Below are 19,770 nucleotides of genomic sequence, written 5' to 3' on the forward strand. Positions count from 1 at the left end.
GATGGGGGAGCACGAAGCAGAGAGTCCAGCCAGCGCTGGGATCGTTGTAAAACAACCCAGCAGAGCAGTGCTCCCAGAAATCCACCTCCCAGAAATCCCAGTGTCTGTGCTTTGCTTCCACCCGTAACCACAGATTTTTCAGGAGGTGGTTTGATGTGTACGTTCTTGGTGAGTTTTTCTTCATCCTCACCTACGACTTGACTTTATTTTTAAAGAACCTGAGCTTGAGATCACTTTAAATACCTGATTTAAGCTCCCCAAACCGTAGAATTTGGCCAGAACAGGTGGCAGAAGATCCCTTCCCTGGTATCCCCCCGTGCTGGAGCTGATCTCAGGTGTGGGTTGAGGCGCAAGTTGGGAGCTGGACACAGAAACTTTGGGTGCCAGGGAATATTTGTCAGCCAGAAGTGTTCCAGCTGCCGTTCACCCAGGCTCGTGCTTATCTCCACAAGCTGTCTGGGCACGGATTATTTTGCTCTCCCTTCCACTAATTGCTGCTATTCAAAATAATCTCTTATAAACACCCAGGAGCCAGTCTGAGCTCGGGGGGGGGGGGGGGCAGGAAGGATCTCTGTGCTTGGCTTCTTGTTTGGCAGCTGGAGGAGTGGTTGTGAAAGTCTCCATGAAATACATCCCGGTTCTCTCCGGGAAATGGGATCTTGGTGGCAGCACCCCACTCTTCCTGGGAGGGCACTGCCTGGCTGCTGGAGGATTTTGGAACATGACCTTTCCACCTCTAATGACTAAAGGGAGCCATTTTAGCTGCGTTTCCCTTAAAAAGAGGTTTCTCTGTGACAGTTTCCCCACTGATAAGGTGTCGGTCCCCCTCCCAGGCTGAGAAGCTGGAGCACTGAAGACAATTGAGGAGTGTGATGGCAAAATCCTCTGGATTGCTGAGTGCTCACGGCAGGCTGGCAGTTGATAAATACCTGGAAATGCTCTGCATTCTCCCTGTTACCTCTATTAATATTAATATATGCTAAAGGAGCACCAGCAGCACTAACTGCAGGTACAGTTGAACATTTGTGCAGTTTTCAGAAATAGTGGGAGCAGTGACATTAAACATATGCAGGAATCCCCATAGTTATGAATATTTACAAATATTGATTTTGGCAGGAGCACCTAATTCAGATGTTCTGAGCTCCCTGATGCAGCGTGTGCGTCTGTCACATGGTGCTCCTCAAACTCAGGGCTGAGTTAGTCTCAGATCCTGAGGGATTTCCCTCAGTGAATGAACTTTGTGATGACATTTCAGTGTTTGGGAAATACAGTTGGGGAATAAACCCCCTGCCCCAGCTGCCTGTGATGAACACACAGGGTCTGAGTGGGCAGTGCCTGTTCAAATTGGCCTCGGTTGCTTTAAATGAACCAGAAATTGATGTTTTTCTGATGTTTTTTTCTGACAACCCGACACTCCTGGAGCTCTGGCAGCCTCGGGGCCGTGCCCATTCCCTGGGGAGCCTGAGCAGTGCCCAGCACCCTCTGGGGGAAGAACCTTTCCCTGAGATCCAACCTAAATTTCTGTTTCCCCATAACATTCTTGGTAAGTGTGGAGAAATATTCATGCTCTGAGAAGACACCCGGATGGGTTTTCTTCTCTCGTTTTCCCAGGCTACAGCAGACACCAACAGTGATTTCTTCTCATTTTTCATGGATACAATCGGAGACATGGCTTCATTATTTTATTTTTTAAATTTTTTCTTTTTTCAACTTCGAAATGATTCGAAAAACTATATTAAGAATAGGCTTTGTGGAAACTGGGGTCAAAACGAGCAGAGACAATACATCCCTAATGAAACTTCCCTAAACCATCCAGCTACAAATTGGGCTTTTCATTCCCATTTCGCTCCAGATGTCAGTGAAAGCACAGCTCCTCCTAAAGCAGCCTAATGTATGTAAACCATCGCAGGAAGCAGAGCCCGCGGAGCCTAGGAGACTGCAGATGGAGAGAAAAGGCTCCTGATTCCATAAAAATAACAAAACCTGTTTTACCATATTGTGCATTAAATATTGTTCATTTGCATACTTTCCATGGCGAGGTTCTCAAAGCCCACCATGTGGTGGACTTGTTGGAAGTCGGAAAAGAGACTCTTTCCCCAAATGGAGACGTGTTAGTAGAAGCTGCTGCTTAATTAGAAAACAAAAATAGCTGGTTTCCTCTATTTTTTTCCTCCTTTTCTAGGTTTTTTTTTTGAGTGTGGATTTTCGGTTGTTTACACATAATTCAATAGAATTAGGAGGGGAGGCATAGGTGCAGTCGCTGCAAATAACTGGATTTTCGGTGTTTTACAACAGCCTGCCTGCTTGGAACAGGCAGCAGCAGGGATTTCTCCATGGAGAGTTTCCAGCAGATAGCCAGGCAGATTGTAAATACTTCTTAGATTGTGGTTTTTTGCATCTTTATATAGAATGGTGTGATTTTATTTGTATCTGTGGTGCATCCGTGGCTCAAGCATTGAGTGGGGCAAGTGTGCAATGCCACAAGTTAATCAGAGGATCCTAGAATATCCACTCCTGGAAGGGACTCACAAGGCTCATCAAGTCCAACTCCTGGCCCTGCACAGGACACCCCAAGAATCACAATTAGAGGGATTAAAAGGAAGATGAGCTCAAGGAGAAGGAAAACCTGTGGGGTGGGAGTCTCGTGTCTGCAGGAGCTGGCAGGGTCTGGAGAAGGATGGATTGAGAGCTTGGAGAGAGCAGGTTCCCTGTCCCAACAGCCGTGGCTTGGACCCTGCCCACAGCAGGGGCTTGGAACGAGGTGATGCTTCAGGCCCCTTCCAACCCAAACCATTCCACAATTCCGTGCTCCCGATCCCTCTCCGCCGCGGGGATTTCTCGGGAGCGGTGGGTGGTATCCGAGCACAGGCCCCCATTAAGCGCAGCCCTGGAGAGCTCGGGGCTCTGAGGCTGGAGGCTGCCAGCTCCCAGTCAATCCCTCGGTTTATAAGCTGCCAACGTAAAGAGTGCTGGGTGGGCGCCGTGCTCCGGAGGGCTCCGGAGGGCTCCGGCATTCCGGCCCTTGGCGGGAGGCCGAGGAGCGGCCCACGCGCTTGGCTGCGGCCTGCGCCTCGCCGGGGAGGGTGCAGATCAAGCGGGCAGCTGCGGACTCAAACGGATCAAAGCTCGGCTTTTGTAGGGAAAAGCGGTTTTAGATCCCCACGGAGATCCCTCCACAGCTCTGCAGGCCGCCGGGCCGCGCCCTTCGTCGCCTGCTTTTCCACAGCCTGGCGCGCTCCCGGCCGGCGCTCGGGACACGGGGCGCTCCCTCACGCCGTCCCGGGGCACAGCGCACCCGACCGCCGCCCTCCGTCCCGTGGGAATGCCCTCTGCGCCCAAACGGGGGGACACGCACCCCAAATTGCCCAGGAGCCTGGTGGGGACGCTGACGCCTTCCAGCTGCTGGGACTTGGGGACCCATGGCGGGACTTGCGCTGGGGTAGGAGCCTCTGGTGCTTCCAGCCTTGAAGGTCCCGTTTGATGGAAGCTTTGCAAATAATTACCTTAATTAGACATCGTGTCTCCTGATTATTCCCATGGATGTGGGAGAATCGAGAGGCTCAGGGTAAATCCTTCCTGGAGAAATTATTGGAGGACTTATTTTTTTTTATATATTGAGGAAATGATTTTATAATTAATCACAGAATCCCAGCGTGGTTGGAGTTAGGTGGGACATGAAATTCCACCTTGTTCCACCCCCTGCCATGGGCAGGGGCAGCTTCCACTATCCCAGGTTGCTCCAAGCCCCATCCAACCTGGCTTGGAACACTCTCCAGGGATCCAGGGGCAGCCACAATTTCCACAACTTCCCCGTACAACAAATAATACTGAAGGTGCCCTAGTGGGGTTTTATCTAAAACAGGTGATGGAGATAAAAGGAAGGCCCGTGCTTGTCCTTATTTCCATGAATTAAGCACTGTCCTTGTCACCTGCCTGCAGCCTCTGCTTTGGCCCTGGGAAGGCTGATGGTGTTAATTTGCTCCTTTTCCCCGTTCCCTTCTCCGCAGCAGCAGCAGGAGATGCTGGCCATGAAGCATCAGCAGGAGCTGCTGGAGCACCAGAGGAAGTTGGAGCAGCACCGACAGGAGCAGGAGCTGGAGAAGCAGCACCGGGAGCAGAAACTGCAGCAGCTGAAAAACAAAGAGAAAGGGAAAGAGAGTAAGTGGCCAAAGCTCCCTCGTTTGGGTGGTGACAGGTGGATGGGAGCCATGGAAGAGCCTCAGAAAGCTGGAGGAACCTCCTTGAGGGCACGGGGAGCTTGTGAGGACTCATCGGGGGGATTGAGGGGAAGAGAGAAACGTATTTCTCTGCTTTATCTTCATTTTCGTCTCGCTAAATGCCATTTTAGCGTTTTTCAAAAGGAAGCGTATCCTCTCTTCCCTTGATTTAACATTTTTTGAAGTATTTTTGGCAGCATTCCTAATGGAGGCAGAATATTAAGCCCATGAAATACACCAGATGCACGCTGCACTCCTTTTCTCTTTCTGCTGCTCTGAATTCCACTCCTTTTAAGACGTAGCCTGAGTTCTCAGCTCTCCCCTTTTTGAAGCATTTCCATTCAGCAGGAGCCTTTTTTTCAGGAGGTGACAGCTTGTGGGTGCCTTCCCCACTATGTGTCATTATGCACTTGAGGAGATCATTGTGGCCTCACAATGTCCCTTATCAGAGACGCTCGGGGCTGCTTGTTCGGGCTTCTTTTGCAAGTGAATGGGGGGAAAAAAATACCTCCCCGAGTTGTGCCATCAACTCCTCGGGTCTGGTTTCATGATGGGAGGAGTGGTGGAAGGAGGATGGGATGCTGGCTGGAAACTGGGAATAAGATAAAGCTCCGAGAACTTTTTTAGTAGGGAAAGACTGGGGTCTGGGAGACCTTTCTAAGTCCTAGAAAGACCAGAGGTCCAGAATCCCTCAGCGTTTCCCCTGCCCCCTGCTGCTCCCATCAGCTGTTGATGTTTGATCCATGTTTTGCTGGGCCTCTCCTCAGAACTGATACCTGCCCATCCTCATTAAAGTAATCTGGAAAGGAATTTAAATGCCCGAATCTCTGGAAAATAGGAGCAAAGCATCTTTTGGGTGAAACACAGAGGTGTAGAGGAAAAAGCCCCGAATTTGGGGATGTGAAGTTGAAGATCCTGTTCCCATGGCTACGGGTTTATTTTTAAATTACTTTTTGTTTAAGAAGTGCTGTGGTGTAGAATCATTATCGCACCTCGGCTTTTAAGGACACTTAAGTTATTTTTCTCACATCACAGAATTTGGTGAAGAGAAGCTAAAATTGTCCTGATCTGAAATATGAAGAGAGTGTGAGAGAGGTAGAGTTTGTTCTTCCTCCTTGTTAACACCTCTGCTCTGGAGCCAGGCTGGGAGAGCTGGGGGTGTTCACCTGGAGAAGAGAGCAATCCAGGGAGAGCTGCAGAGCCTAGAGGGGCTCCAGGAGAGCTGGAGAGGGACTGGGGACAAGGCCTGGAGGGACAGGACACAGGGAATGGCTTCCCACTGCCAGAGGGCAGGGCTGGATGGGACATTGGGAAGGAATTGTTCCCTGGGAGGGTGGGCAGGCCCTGAATGACCCCAGCTGCCCCTGGATCCCTGGCAGTGTCCCAGGCCAGGCTGGATGGGGCTTGGAGCAGCCTGGGATAGTGGAAGGTGTCCCTGCCCATGGCAGGGAGTTGGATTTAGAGGATCCTCAGGGTCCCTCCCAACCCAAAGCACTCTGAGGTTCCATGGTATCTTTCAGCTTCCAGTAAAGGAGGAAGAGCTTCCAGGGGAGCCTTTGTAAACCTCCCAGTCCAAAAATGTTGAGCTTCAAGTCTTCGAAGCACCGGGTTTATCCCAAACTGCCAGAACACAGCCAGGTTTGGTTGTTGTGAGGATGCTAATGGATTAAGGGTGACACATTCTGCAGAGAGAAGGCTTTTAAGCATGCATTTGTCACCTCTTCTGCCACTCAGGGGTTTATCTCCATCTCTTTGCTTGAACTTTCCTCCAAGCCTGTGTTCGTAGAGCTGGTGAGAAATGCAGGGCTCCAAAAAAAGGGAATTTTCTCGCTTTGGTGTTTGAGCAGTTTTACACCTTCAGGCAGTGCCTTGTGGAATTGCTGCAGCCCCCTGCTCCCGGGGAGAGCCCAGGGCTTGTTCCCCCAGCGTGTCAGATGTCACCACATCGTCGAGCACGGCGCGGGAGACGAGAACATGGCGGGGTGATCTTTTAGTTCTCACTCCCAGCAGAGCAGGCAGCTTCCCCGGCCTTTTCCTTTCATCCCAGCTTGGATATTTTCCATTGGAGCTCCTGCCTTACGCCACGGTGTGGATGAACCATCATTTTCCACGTGTTCCCCTGCCAAACTTTGGCTGCATGGCTCTGTCAGGAGCCCTGCCTGGGAGTCTGGGCTGTCAACCTGATGATCACTGGGATCCATCATGGCAGGGAAGCAGCCTGCTCTCCATTGTGCAGGGAATCATGAGCGGGGATTACGCAGTTGACATTTTAGCTCTGCAGAATCACTGACTCCCTTATTTTTTGTTTTCTTTTTTGTTCAGTGTTAGGTTTTCCATTTGCAGCGAGAGATTTGCGCGCCCGTAAATGAAGCGAAATCCTGCGTCGGTCGGGGTGTACACAGACTCTTGGGAACAAAGAGGTCCCTGTTTACAGGAGTTTGCAAGACAAAACCTACATATGAGCCATTGGGCTCATTCCCCTCCTGCTTTCAGATGTGACATTTAACAACTTGAGGGTGCACAAGACCCCTTTTCTTAAATAACTGTGGTTCAAAGAGAGCTAGGATACCCCGGACAAGTGCTTTATTCTGAGTGTGCTTCTATGCAAGTGTAACATCCTCTTCTAGTGAAATAAACCCGATTTCATCTCTGTTTTCAAGCATAACTTGTGAATATATGCCAAGCTAAAGGGATGAAAAGGGAGAGCTCCTTTCTGGAGGCACTTTGTTCTTCTCGCTTTGAAAGCAAAGTTCCTTTTTTTCAGGCTGGCAATGAAAGATTTGATTCGGAATCTTTTTTAGAAATCTAAAATTCCTTCAAGTGTGTGAGCTGGTTTAATAGCCTTTCTAATGCATTTCTTTTTTTTTTAATCCCAGGTGCAGTGGCAAGCACAGAAGTGAAGATGAAGCTGCAGGAATTTGTGTTAAACAAGAAGAAGGCTCTGGCCCACCGGAATCTCAACCACTGCATATCCAGCGACCCTCGCTTCTGGTACGGGTAAGTGGTGCTGGGCTTCCTGCAGGGTTCAGCCAGTGCCACCTTTGTCCCCCATTCCCTGAGGGAACAGACCTGGTGTGCTTGTGGGATGAGCCAGAGCAGTGACAGGAGTGCTGTGCATTCCCAAAATGCATTTTTCAGAGGGTCCCAGTGCGAGTGGTTTTTGTGCCTGCTGTGATGGTCACGGTGCTCTGTGTGTACAGAGAGGTCTTTGCTGTCATCCTGAATCCTAAATGATTCAAGCTCACAAGTTCTACAGTCAGAGATCAGTTTTTTGTAAGTCCTCCAGCTTTTCACCCAGGATTTGATCCTGCCTGGTGTTATAAAACTCGAACTTTAGTCAAATGAGGAGTCATTTTTTCTCTTCAGGAGTTGGAATTCGATGATTCTTGTGAGTCCCTTCCAGCTCAGGATGTTCTGTGATTCAGTGAATTCCTGCAACTCAGGATAGTCAAGCTTTGCATTTTAAAGCCTTTAACACTTATTGCTCTTCTGAATCTCTCAAAGTTGGAAGTGTTGTTTTCTTGGCTCTTACTGGAAACATCCAGTGGGTCCAGTGTGCACTTTCAATCACAACTGTCCCAACATCTCTGTTTTCAACTGAAAATATTCAACTGCTGGTCTCCAGTTTCAATTTCAGAAATTAACTTCTTCGCTGTACTAAAGACAATCAGAAAATTTGATGTGCCTTGAAAGCTTCCGCTGCTATGGCTTTGTCGCTGTCTACGTTAAATAAAAACCCGAAGTGCTTTGGATGTTGGCTTTAGTGACCTTAAAACTCGTGAGATTTTGAGCTGCAAAAGTCATTTCATTTTGCCATGAAACTCGTGTTCAAGCTGAGGCACTGACAGTGTTTTAGGTCTTAAGAAATGAACGTGTGTACAGGGAGGATGAGGTCATAGCCAGGAGATGTTTCCAAATTCCAGAAACTAAGCTGAAATGAAATTTGAAATCTGTCCCAGCTCTGAGCCAGGACAGAAATGCTGAAGTGGAGTTGGCAGAAGAATTCAGATGTTACTGGAGGCAAAGTGAGATTGAGCACTTTTAATACATCTCTGAAAATCTAATCTGAGGCTTGGGGATTTCATTAAAGGTGGTTGAAAGCTCTGAGCCCCCATTTCTTTAAAAACTGGTTAAAATAACAGTTAATGCAGGAGTGGTACAAGGTCAGTTAGAATTCAGGGTGCCCAGAGAAGCTGGGGCTGCCCCTGGATCTCTGGCAGTGTCCAAGGCCAGGCTGGATGGGGCTTGGAGCATCCTGGGACAGTGGAAGGTGTCCCTGCCATGGCAGGGGTGGAATGGGATGGGATTTAAGGACCAAATCCCACCCAAACCATCTGGGATCCTGTGATGCAAGGCCAGGGGTGCTGCAGGTTTTTGGCCACGTCGTGTTTGGGGTTTCAGGATGGTCTGGGTTTGTTGTGGCACTTAATAATCCAAGCACCCCTTTCCTGTGATGCTACGAGGTGCCAGCAGGCAGAGACAGCACCCAAAGCATCACACAAGGGCTTAAGGTCATGCCATCCCCTCATTTTCCATCTGTTTTGGGGTGGGGTGAGGGTTGGTATTCTGGATTCCAACACAAGATGGACAAAGCCTTGGGGCCTCACACAGATCTTTCTTGCTGCTGAGTTGTCCTGCTGAGCCCTCAAAGGAGGGCAGCAGTGCAGGCTTTTTTAAATGCACCCTTCACTTGTTAAAGCAGAAGTTGAGGATTTTTCTCTTTCCATCCTATTATTAAAAAAAAAAAAATCCTTTTTCTTTTTTTTTTTCCCCTCAAGAAGAGAAACAACCTTAAAATTCCTGACATGTTAGTATTTATTTATATGGCATCTCATAGGTTACCAGCTGAGCTCTGGAGGCATTCCTGTCCCCACATAGCTGTGATGTGATGCAGTTGGGTGGTGGTTGGGTTGAGCACACGCGAGCGGGGCTTGCAGGAGATCCACTCCACGCTCCCACTGTGAGCAGGCGAGGCAATTAAGTGGGAACAGATGCTGGAAGAGCCTCTCGAAGCACCACGCCTGCTTTTAAGCACTTCCCTCGGTCTTATTAAGGTTTGTGAATTCCTTTTTTTTTTTTAAAAATGGAAAGCATTGCTTGGAAAAAAAAAAAAAAACAACCAAAAACGTCTCCTGAGGGTATTGAACACCATGATGGTCTGACGTCAGTGGCTGTGGCAGCAAAAATGTTCTGCTGACACGGAATCACAGAGGTGTTAGAGTTGGAAAAGACCTCTAGGATGGTGTCCCATCCCTGGAAATGCTCAAGGCCGGGTTGGACAGGGCTTGGAGCAACCTGGGAGAGTGGAAGGGGGTGAGCAAGGTGGTCTTTAATGTCCCTTCCAGCCCAAACCACTCTGGGATTTTGTGCTAGGCAACAGCAGAAGAGGTTCTCTGGAACTGCATTGTCAGACTGTGCCTCCCGTGGGTCCTGATCCCACTGGGCAGCGCAGCTCCCAGGAATTTCTGCTCCCTGTGATTTCCCTGGGCAGTTGTCAGCAGTGCTTGGCAAGCAGCCGCTCCGTGTGCAAACAGCCGTGAGTGGAGTTTCTCTGTCTGCCTGGTGAGGAGGTGGAGAGGTACAATTACACTTCGAGTTACACACCCAGTTACCCACTGAACGGTCCCAGCATCCACAGGTGCGAGCACAGAGCATCCCAGCACGGGTACACGTGTCTGCATGTGTGTCCAGTGCACCTTGGTGAACACGTTGGAGGGAGGATCTAGCAAGTCATGGAATCGTCAGGGTTGGAAAAGACCTCCAAGATCATCCCTCCCTTTCTGTCTGTGCACGTGGGTGTCTGAAGGAGCTCAGGGGACAGGGCATGCCTCGAATGAAGGGATGTGCTTTCAGGAATGCCTGCAAGCTCCGTGGAGTGTCCAATTTCCTCTCGTTCCAGAGCTCTGAAATTCCTGAAGGGGCACGCAGAGCAGTGCATGCTGCTGGGAGCAGCGTCAGCTCCCAGTCCTGGAGCCAGGGAATGTGTTCCTGTTTGCAGAGCTCAATATCTGTCATTCAGCAGCCCCAGAGCACATCTAAACAGGCCCTTTGAATTCCTGCACATTCCCTAACAAAGTGGTGAAAATAGCTTCAATGTACCCGATTGTGCTGCTTAGGTCATGGTTTAAAGAAAGAAAAAGAGGGGGGGGAAGGTCTGTTGCTCATAAAGAGCCAAAAATGTCATTGTGGGACTCGATGGGGCTCGGGGCTCTTGGATCACAGCGTCCAGGGTTCCTGGGAGTGAAACATCTCCGCATGCTGCCTTCCCACGGAATGAGTGGATCCTGGCAGGAAAAGCCACGTCTCCTTCCAGGAGGGACTCAAACATTTTTCTGTTTGGGTCTGTTTTGATTGCAGGTGAAGATTGAAGTGCCAGTGGGGGCATTCAGGGGCAGGTGTGGGTGGCAGTGGGAAACACAGCCCTGCAAGAGCCCCAAAAGTCATGTATGTTCAGAGAAATCTGGGATATGAACAGGGAGCATCAGGGAACCACGGTCATTCATACCTCCAGAGAATCCCAGAATGGTTTGGGTTGACAGGACCCTAAAGCCCATCCCCTTCCACGCCCTGCCATGGGCAGGGACACCTCCCACAAGAAGGTCTGTGGGAGTAGAAAATGTTGAAGTAGGTGTTGGAATAAAAATTTCAGAGGTTTTTTTCCTTTTTGTAGTAAAATTATGTAGAAAATTCAATGTGTTTTCCTGGTATTTCATTAGCCCCTTATTTTTTGAAGGCTTTGACTTGCAGTGGAATTGATGCTCTGGATCTCAGCAAAGAGCCAACCTGTGAGCTGAGCTTGCCCTCCAAGGGTTGGTACTGCTCGAGAAGTTGCAGGAACTTGTGCAATTTTCAGCTGGGAATGGCTCATTTTGGTTCCTTGAAGAGCCTTTTGTAGGAGACCATTTTCAGCTTGGTTTTTAGGCAGTATAAAATTGTAAATATTCACCTTTTTTTTTTTCTTTTTTTTTTCTCCACAAAATGCTTGCTTTCTGTTGTTCCGAATCCTTCAGTTCTTAGAAGAAATACAGGGTTTAAATTCTATTTATTTAAAGTTAAGTTGTGAGAGCCCAGTGAGTGCCACCTGCACGGCTGAATCAGTCATTCTGCTGATGGAGCTGCTCTGCTGACTGGAGACTTCTCCCAGGCTGGTGAAGCTCCTGAGAAACAGCAAAGCTGGGCACAAGTCATTAAGCAGGAAAGATGCAGCCAACAAACTGGTAGGAGGCTGAGAAAACTCATTCATTATTTAATATCCTCAGCAAACAGACTGTAATTTACTTCCAGCAGCCTGCTCAAACAAAGCCATAAATTATCAGCTCGGAGAAGTTCAGCTGGAAAGGTGCTGAGTGCTTTGGCCCTGTCTCTGCTGAGCTCCTGGGATGGGAGGACAGGCAGGAGGAGAGGCAGGAGCCACCTGTGTGGCCTTGGACTTTGTCTGCTAAGCCTGGAGTTTATTTTAGGGAGGGAAGTGGTTCACTTGCTCTGAAGTTGAGGGGGGTAACACCACCTGTGCTGAGATTCAGGAACATGACTTAGCAAAACCCAGCCCAGGTTACAGGCTTAGAATTTGTACTCGTGGTTCAGTACCTGCACAAGCTGAGCCAAGGTGGAGTCTTACGCTGAAAACTAAGTTGATTCCTTCCCGTAGATTGGATTTTAGTGGGGTTTTTTGTAGGAGCACCAGGAGGAGAAAGCCAAAGCCTTTGCCTGTGCCCCGTTCCTCGCTCCCTGAGGCGGCAGGCACTGTGCTCGTCCCCTCTGTGTGTCACCGGTGTAAAGCTTGTCCCTTCTCTTTCCTTCTGTGCAGGAAGACCCAGCACAGCTCTCTGGACCAGAGCTCCCCACCCCAAAGCGGCGTCTCCGGCACCTACAACCACCCAGTCCTGGGGATGTACGATTCCAAAGACGACTTCCCACTCAGAAAAACAGGTAGGGCTGCCCTTCCCTCGCTGCTCTCCCCACCGTCACGCTCGGCCCGCTGGTCTGATTTTCCTGAAAAAGAAGGGCTGTTGCCAAAAACCCGGATTCCAGGCCACGCTTCATTTACCAAGCCCCCTCTCCATCTGCTCCCCCTTCACCTGCCCCTGCGCTCCCAGTGTTCCAGGGAGCCTGGGGCTGCTCTGAGCTGTGCGAGGAGCGCGGGAGACAGCGGAGCCGCGTGTCTAAGCTTGGGAGATGTTTTCCCAGCTCCAAAGCTCGCACAGAGATCCACGTGTCTCCAGCCCAAGCGTGTTCTGCTGAGTGAGAAAAAGTGCATTTCTTGGGGGATTTGCGTTTTATGTACGAGTTTGTACCTGAGGTAAATAAGGAGGTTTGTGCCAGGGCGAGCGCCGGGGCTTCCTGCGAGGGTTTGGTTCACACCTAGACAGTTCTCTCTCAGTTTGGCTTCTCCCTGCACGGTGGCCGAGCAGGTCAGTCACTCCTTAAGCCTGCATTATGTAAACCAGGTTGTTTGGGTTGGCTGTGCTCCTCAGCTCCGTATCACATGCCTGAGCCAGCGCAGCCTGGGCTCCCGACCCAGCCAGCTCGGGGCTGCTGCCTTCGGGGAACGGCTCAGCTCGGAGAGCTCAGCCTCTCCCAGGGAGCAGTTCTGCTGGGAATCGCTTCAGGACAGCAAAAAAAGCTGCTCTGGAAAGATCTCACAATCATTAAGGTTGGAAAAGCCCTCTAAGATCATCCAGCCTTTAACCAGCACTGCCAAGGCTACTGCTAACCCATGGCCCCAAGTGCCACATCCACAGGTGTTTTAAACACTTCTGGTGATGGTGACTCCAGCACTGCCCTGGGCAGCCTGTTCCAATGCCTGACCATCCTTTCTTGGGAGCTTCTCATTATGGACCATAGCACCTGGCCTGCTGGGTGGATTCCCTCAGTGCAGTTGTCTCTGTTCCCCCTTGGGCTGACGAGTAACAAACACTTCAGCTGCACCCAGGAACCCAGTCAAAAATTGGCTCCAAGATGTGGGTTTCCCCTGGGAAAGGTGCCCCTGTGGCTCTGGGGATGGTACTTCTGATTGTGCCCTTTCGGGAGGACTCCAAAAGCCTGGATTTGCTGAAAGACAGGGCATGCTCTCCTCTGTGCTTCCAGATAATGGAAGAGCTTCTGGGCTGCCCTGGGGAACCACAGCGTTTCCACGCAGGGAAGCATCCCTTGGCACCAAACCTATCGCTCAGGGCCTGTGGGCAGCCTGATTCCAAGAGATTTTTAGCTGTTTCCTATGCCTTGTGATGGCAGGTGATCCGTTCCTACCCCGTTAGTGTTCCCACAGTGGAAATAGGCTTTGCCATGCTCCCAAACCCGCCTGGCTCATCACCTCGAGGCACCTTGTCAGAGTGGCTTGGAGGAGCGGTCGCCCTTCTTGCTCCCAGTGTCCTGGAAGGGAATTTCTGCAGGGGAAGGAAGACATCTGCACATCTCACCCTGCGCCGCTTCCCAAACTGGGATCTCACCAAGGCTCCTGCTGAACAGGCTCCTGCTGTCAGACAGGGAGAATTAAGGATGATAAATGGAGCTAATCACGTTATTAAAGAGTGGAAGCAACCAAAGGCATTGTTGTTTTCCAACAGGAGGACGTTCAGCTGATTTGGGTTTTCCAGAACGCTGGCGCTCGTTCTTTTTGGGCGCCAGCATTAATCTCCTGGGCGCTGCTGTGGGATACAAACGAGTTCACTTCTGTAAGGTTCAGGGGAGACTTTTTTTTTTTTATTTTATTTTCATTGTTTTCTTTTATTTTCCTTTCAACGCAACAGCACGTCAGGCTCTGGCACGGCAATATCCTGCAGAATTCCCAGTGCCAAGAATGTTAAGTTGCTTGGAGAAGAAAGGCTCCTGAACAGTCTGGTGTAAACAAAAGGCAGGGAAGGCTGGAGCCCATCCTAAATAAAGTTCTTTATTACGGGTGAGCTTTTCAGATTTTTGGCACCAGGCAGCGCTCTGGCTTTGTGCTGGTAATTTAAAACCGCCATATCGTGTAGTCCAATTTTATTAAATTTGATTAAATATTTGCAGCTCAAATAACAGAGCCCATCACAATACAGCTCTGATTACCAGGGCTGGAATCCAACCAGCACCGTTGCTGGGGAGAGGGCGGCTCAGGGGGCGGTGGGAAGGCAGTTGGAATGATCATCTCTCCCAGTTTGCAGAGCTGGGAGCGTGTCCCGCAGGTTGAGACATTTTTTGGGAAGAATAAATATTCCCCTGGATCCCTGGAAGTGTTCCAGGCCAGGTTGAATAGGGCTTGGAGCAGCCTGGGATAGTGGAAGGTGTCCCTGCCCATGGCAGGGGGTTGGAACAAGGTGAGCTCTAAGGTCCCTCCCAGCCCAAACCATTCTGGGATTCCATGGAATTTGTCATTTCACTGCATTTTACCAATACTCCGTGTTTTTACTCTGATTTCAAGAAATCCTGATGGTCACAGGTTATGGTGGAGGGAGGATGTGCAGGAATGATCTCGCAGGAGTGCTTGAAAGCCTTCAGCAGGGGGAACAGTCAGCTCCTGCAGCGTGCTCCAGAGGCCTCCCGTGCCCCAAAATCCAACTCCCTCTGATTTGTTTTCCTAAATTATGTTCCAGTTTCTTGGCTGTTCGGTTTCAGCGTGAAATTGTTTTCCTGGTGCAGTTACTAATTGCTTGAATCCTGTTCTTAGCCTGGCTGGGGGATTAATTTCACTCTGCTCCCTCTCTCCAAGCACTTTGGGCTCTTCCTTTTTTTTTTCACTGAACTAAGACTGGTTTGGTTGGTGCTGCTCCTGCCTTTGCTGTTAAATACCTGGATTAGCACAAGGATTTTTATTTCCCCTTTCGGGGAGTTTCCTTTGTTCTGTTTAGGATTTAGTGTCAGAGTTTTATTGACAGCTTTTGAGAGGGGAGATTCTAAGTGACCTTTTCTGCTCCCAGATCAGGGTTGGTGCCTCCCAAATTTAATAACATTCGTTAAGTGCTGCACCGGGGTCCTCTAAGGAGAATCCCTGGAGAATCCTTACGGAGTGATTTTAGACTCTGCATTGGGACAGCCTGTTTTCATAACCCCAAGAGTTGTTTGTCAACACCTTTCCTGGAGCTGCTGAAGTGGGTTTTAGCAGAGCTTGTCAGTTTTGCATTTCTAAGGAATCCTGTCCTGGTTTTCTCCCCAGGAACAAGGTTGTTGGTGGCATTCCCTGCTCTCTGAAGCTCGAGCGGTGGATGCATTAAAACATGCTGTTCCTTAGAAAGCTGACACCGCCACCATCATGTAGATCACTTCTTGACATGCTTTTCCTCTTGGGGTTTTTGGCTGTTTCGGGGTTGTTTTAAATCTGGTGGAGAGCTGGACCGTGTCACGGAATCCTGGAATGGTTTGGGTTGGAAGGGACCTCAAAGCTCATCTGCTTCCACCCCCTGCCCTGGGCAGGGACACCTTCCACTGTCCCAGGCTGCTCAGAGCCCTGTTTTGTGAAGCATTACTGAGGCTCTGGATCCTGGCTTTTCCTTCCCCTCCAGTAGCACAGCTGGGTGGAGCTGGATGAGCTTTAGTGTTCCTTCCAGCCCACCTTGTTCTGGGATTCTCCACTAGTGCCAGAGTGGGAGCTTACAGGGACACCTTTGGCCGGTGCATCTCAGGATTTCCTGCCTAGACAGTCACTGTGGATGTGCCTGTGGGATGTTTTTGGGGGAGAAATGGGTTCATGGTGGGTTTGGCAGTGCTGGGTTAATGACTGCACTCAATCTTGGAGGGCTTTTCCAACCTAAACGATTCTGTGACTCCATGATTCTTTTTCCGTGCAAAAGAGAGGAGCCTGAGAGAGGAAAGCATCCTGTGATGATGTTGCTATTGCAGAAACCTGGAGCTGTTTGGGTATTGTTTGCAGCTAAGCAGGTGAAACTGGTGGGTTTAAAAAGAAATAAAAGGGAAAATGAAAAGTTTTGTCAACAATTACAGCGCTGCATTTGTCAAGGAAAGCGTAATATCCCTCTGAGCTGGTTCTGATTACTGGAGTGCTTGGAGCGGTTTGTTTTAGGACAAAAGGTTGTTTGGAGGAAAATAGACCAGTGAGAAACCCTGGTGTAACGTGGGAGTGTAATCCAGAGGAAATCTCGGAGCTCTGTGTGGCATGGAGTGTCGCTGTGGTTCGAGGCAGCACGGTTGGAAGCCTGGCTTCCCACAGACCCACCCATGCAGAGGAGGCCCTGACCCTCCGGAGAAATCCCTGCTGGAAATACCCTGTCCTGCTCCAAGTGGAGGACGTCAGTCTGGCTGATCCAAAAATAACATTCGCTTGGATATTTGGGAAAATTTCTTCACTGGAAGGGTGGTCAGGCACTGGCACAGGCTGCCGGGGGCAGTGGTGGAGTCACCATCCCTGGAAGTGATCAGAAAACGGGATGTGGCACTGGGGACACGGTTTGTGGTGGTGCTGGATTGATGGTTGCACTCGGTCATCTCAGAGGTCTCCTCCAGCCTGAACGGTTGTGGGATCGTGAAGACACTTCTTGAGGGGTGCTGTCAGTGGTGCTCCAAGAGAGAAACCTCTTCCAGTAGGAGACCAAACAAAATCTTGTGGTTTAGTGTCACCTCTGGGGGACCTCAGTCACTCAGGAAACCCACCCTCCTCCTCCTTGGTCCTCCCAGCTCCACCTCTGCTTCACAGGGGCCTGCACTGCTCATAGAATCCCAGGATTGGGCTGGAGGGGACCTCAAAGCCCATCCCAGCCCTGCCATGGACAGGGATACCTCCCACTGTCCCAGGCTGGTCCAAGCCCCAATGTCCAGCCTGGCCTTGGGCACTGCCAGGGATCCAGGGGCAGCCACAGCTGCTCTGGGCACCCTGTGCCAGGGCCTGCCCACCCTCACAGGGAATATATTCCATTTCACCTTTCCCTCCTTCAGCTTAAGCTCCCTCTGCTCATGGGGTTTTCTCATGGATGTTAGAAGGGAGACAAGAGAATTCTGTTGGCTTTTGCCTGACTGATAAAGCTTAGTCTGAAGCTTAATAATAACAACAACAACGACAATAATAATAATAAAAATAATAACATCCCTTAATAATAATAATAAATGAATGAAGTCCCCACCTGGCGAAATGAAGGTGTTCAAGGACTGGGGGCAGGGCTTTCATGCTGCATTGTTTGCTTTTATCCCCCAAATGTGGACAGGCAGTGGGAACAGGGCAAACTCTGCCCAGGACGTGGTGGGGTTTTGACTTGCACAGGCTTAATGTCCGATTAGTTCAGCAGCTCAGGGGCTGCAGTTCTAGGAAAAAAAACAATGGGAATGACACAAATGTTGGAAGAATTGGATTACATGGGTCCTGCTGCACTCAGTGACGTATGAGAGGGGTAAGTTGGGCTGGAGCCTGTGAAAATGAGGGAAGCTTTTGGCTTATGTTCTGGTTATTAATTTACTCGGAGGAAAACAAAATATTCTTTGTATAAATCCTTGTTATAGGCCAAATTAAGTATGGCAGTGCTTAAGAAATCCCACTGGCTTTGTGGGAGCTGACTCACATTTGGGCATGGGCTTCTTGTGTTTGCTGGAGGGGAATTTAGATAATTTCACGGCATTTGTTTTAAATGTTTCACCTGGAGACGTAGAGGAGCAGTAATTTTTTAACTGAGGTTTTGTAATTTAGTCTCCAGTTTTTAGATTTACTCTAGTTAGCAAGGCTTTGTTTGGGCATACTGCCTGGCAGGGTGAATTTGGGGAGATTTCCAGTGGAATCGGTGTTCCTGAGACAGCACTGAACCTGCACTGACTGCCAGGTATTGATGCTTCTGTGTTGTTTAAATTCCTGTTTTACACTTGTGAAAGACAGCTCTCCTCAGCTTAAAAATGTTTTCATTATATAATAGTTTAAAAAGCATCTGAATAAGCCCAAACTCCTGGTTGGAGCTTTGGAAATGCCTCTGCTGGAAGCTCCTATCTTTTACTATAAAGTAGGTTTTACGTGAATTCTGTGAGTTTGAGGCTGTGCTGCGCTGCCCGCGCTGAATTTTAATTCCCCTGCTTTGGGCTCTGGAGCACCCAATTAAATCCGTGTAGGGATTATGCTCTCGGGGGTCCTGATGCCATGTTAGATTTGGGATTATATCTGAGGGATAAAGAGCAAAATCAGAGCGGGGCTTTAAATAGACCTTTTGGTGCTTCGAGACTCCACCCCCCAGCTGAGGGAGCAGAAGGGGAAAACACCGAGTGATTTTGCCTTAAAATAGTTTAATCTGACAAATTCCAATGCGTTGCTTTGGCAATCACTTTTGCTGGAGGTACTTTCTCTTTTAAGGCTGTCATTTTCTATGTTTGTTCTCCTCTTGTTATATGGAAGGAGGTTTTTATTGTGTTGGGATATGTTGGGTGATGGGATGTGTTGGGTGATCTGTGACCCCAAATCTTTCGTTTCCCTGCCCATTTTTAAGGTGTTTCAAACCCATTCCTTCTCTGTGTTTGAAAGCCACCTAATTACCTGTGTGTTCCCAACAGAAGCCATCCTTCAGCTGAACACCAGGAATGAAACTTGGGCCGAAATACAGTTTTTATTGCCATGTTTTCCTCTGTCAGAGGACAGATTCCTTCCAAGAGCTGTGGCACAGGCTTGGATTTCCTTGATTTAAAATGGATATATCAGCATCCAGCTGTGACACCTTCCCCTTCCACAGAATCCCGAAGTGGTTTTGTTGGAAGGGACCTTGAAGATCATCTCATTCCAGCCATGAGTGTGGCATCCAGGCAGCTACTAACACTCAGAAATTGGGAGGAATTAAAGCTGTGAATGTAAGGATGTGGGAGGAGGCGTGTACCCAAAGACTGCTCTTAAAATCGTACGCCAGCTGCTGTTTCGAAGAGAACTTGGAGAAGTTGCTGTTTGGAGCCTGGGCTTGTATTTGAACTGGTCCCCTCTTCAGTACTGCCCTGGGAGCAGATTTGCATTCAGTCCCCTGCCATTTTATATGCAAATTCTCTCTCTCTAAGATAATTCACCCCTTGCTAATGCACTTCATTCAGCATTTGAAGCATCATCTTGAGGAAGCACTTTTTTTTTTAAGTGCGCCCTTTATCTCTTGCTGGCGTTTTTCTGTCCAAAGCATTCATGAAAAAGCTCTTTCCTTTCTTTTTTTTTTCCTCCTCCCAAAAACTCCATCAAAGCACTGTTTTTATGGCTTAACTTCAAGCATTTGATCTTGAATTCATCAGCCTTCTGATTTTTTGAGCCCTGCAATTAACGTCGACAGGCTTGATCTTTGATGTGACCCGGTGGTCAAAGCCAACTGTAGGGAAATACAGCTGCAGCCAGACTGAGTTAATTCAAATCAGTTTGTAAACCCTGTTGTAATTCTTCTGGAGAAGCGTAGATTTTTGGCCCTGGAGTGTGTTGGTTGGTAACAGACTGAGCACAGGATTTGCTGGTTCAGAGGATGGAGCGGCGGAGTTGTTGGGAGGTTGGGGAAGGGAAAGGATGGGGCTGGTTTATGCATCTCAGCTCTGTTGGGAGCCCTCAAACCCCAGAGCAGGTGTTTCTCTCAGGACTCAGGAGGTCAGAAAGCATCCAGAGGAAATCACCTCACAGGAAGAGTCTTGAATTAAA

At 49.2% G+C, this 19,770-nt stretch overlaps 1 protein-coding gene across 21 annotated transcripts in view; it reads left to right on the top strand.

Moving 5' to 3' along the window:
* HDAC4 (histone deacetylase 4) overlaps positions 1–19,770 on the top strand; it is a 178,854-nt gene that overhangs the window by 104,050 nt on the left and 55,034 nt on the right. For 15 of the 21 annotated variants that reach the window (XM_069021646.1, XM_069021645.1, XM_069021648.1 and 12 more), the window contains 3 exons: positions 4,008–4,158; positions 7,094–7,214; positions 12,025–12,146. In XM_069021646.1, coding sequence (XP_068877747.1) covers positions 4,008–4,158; positions 7,094–7,214; positions 12,025–12,146 — 394 coding nt within the window. Of the gene's footprint in view, positions 1–4,007; positions 4,159–7,093; positions 7,215–11,323; positions 11,435–12,024; positions 12,147–19,770 lie in introns of those variants that run through there. The other 6 variants (XM_069021639.1, XM_069021657.1, XM_069021642.1 and 3 more) reach the window with 3 other exon arrangements.

Source organism: Aphelocoma coerulescens, chromosome 7, assembly GCF_041296385.1.
Source record: "Aphelocoma coerulescens isolate FSJ_1873_10779 chromosome 7, UR_Acoe_1.0, whole genome shotgun sequence".
Taxonomy (NCBI): Eukaryota; Metazoa; Chordata; class Aves; order Passeriformes; family Corvidae; genus Aphelocoma; species Aphelocoma coerulescens.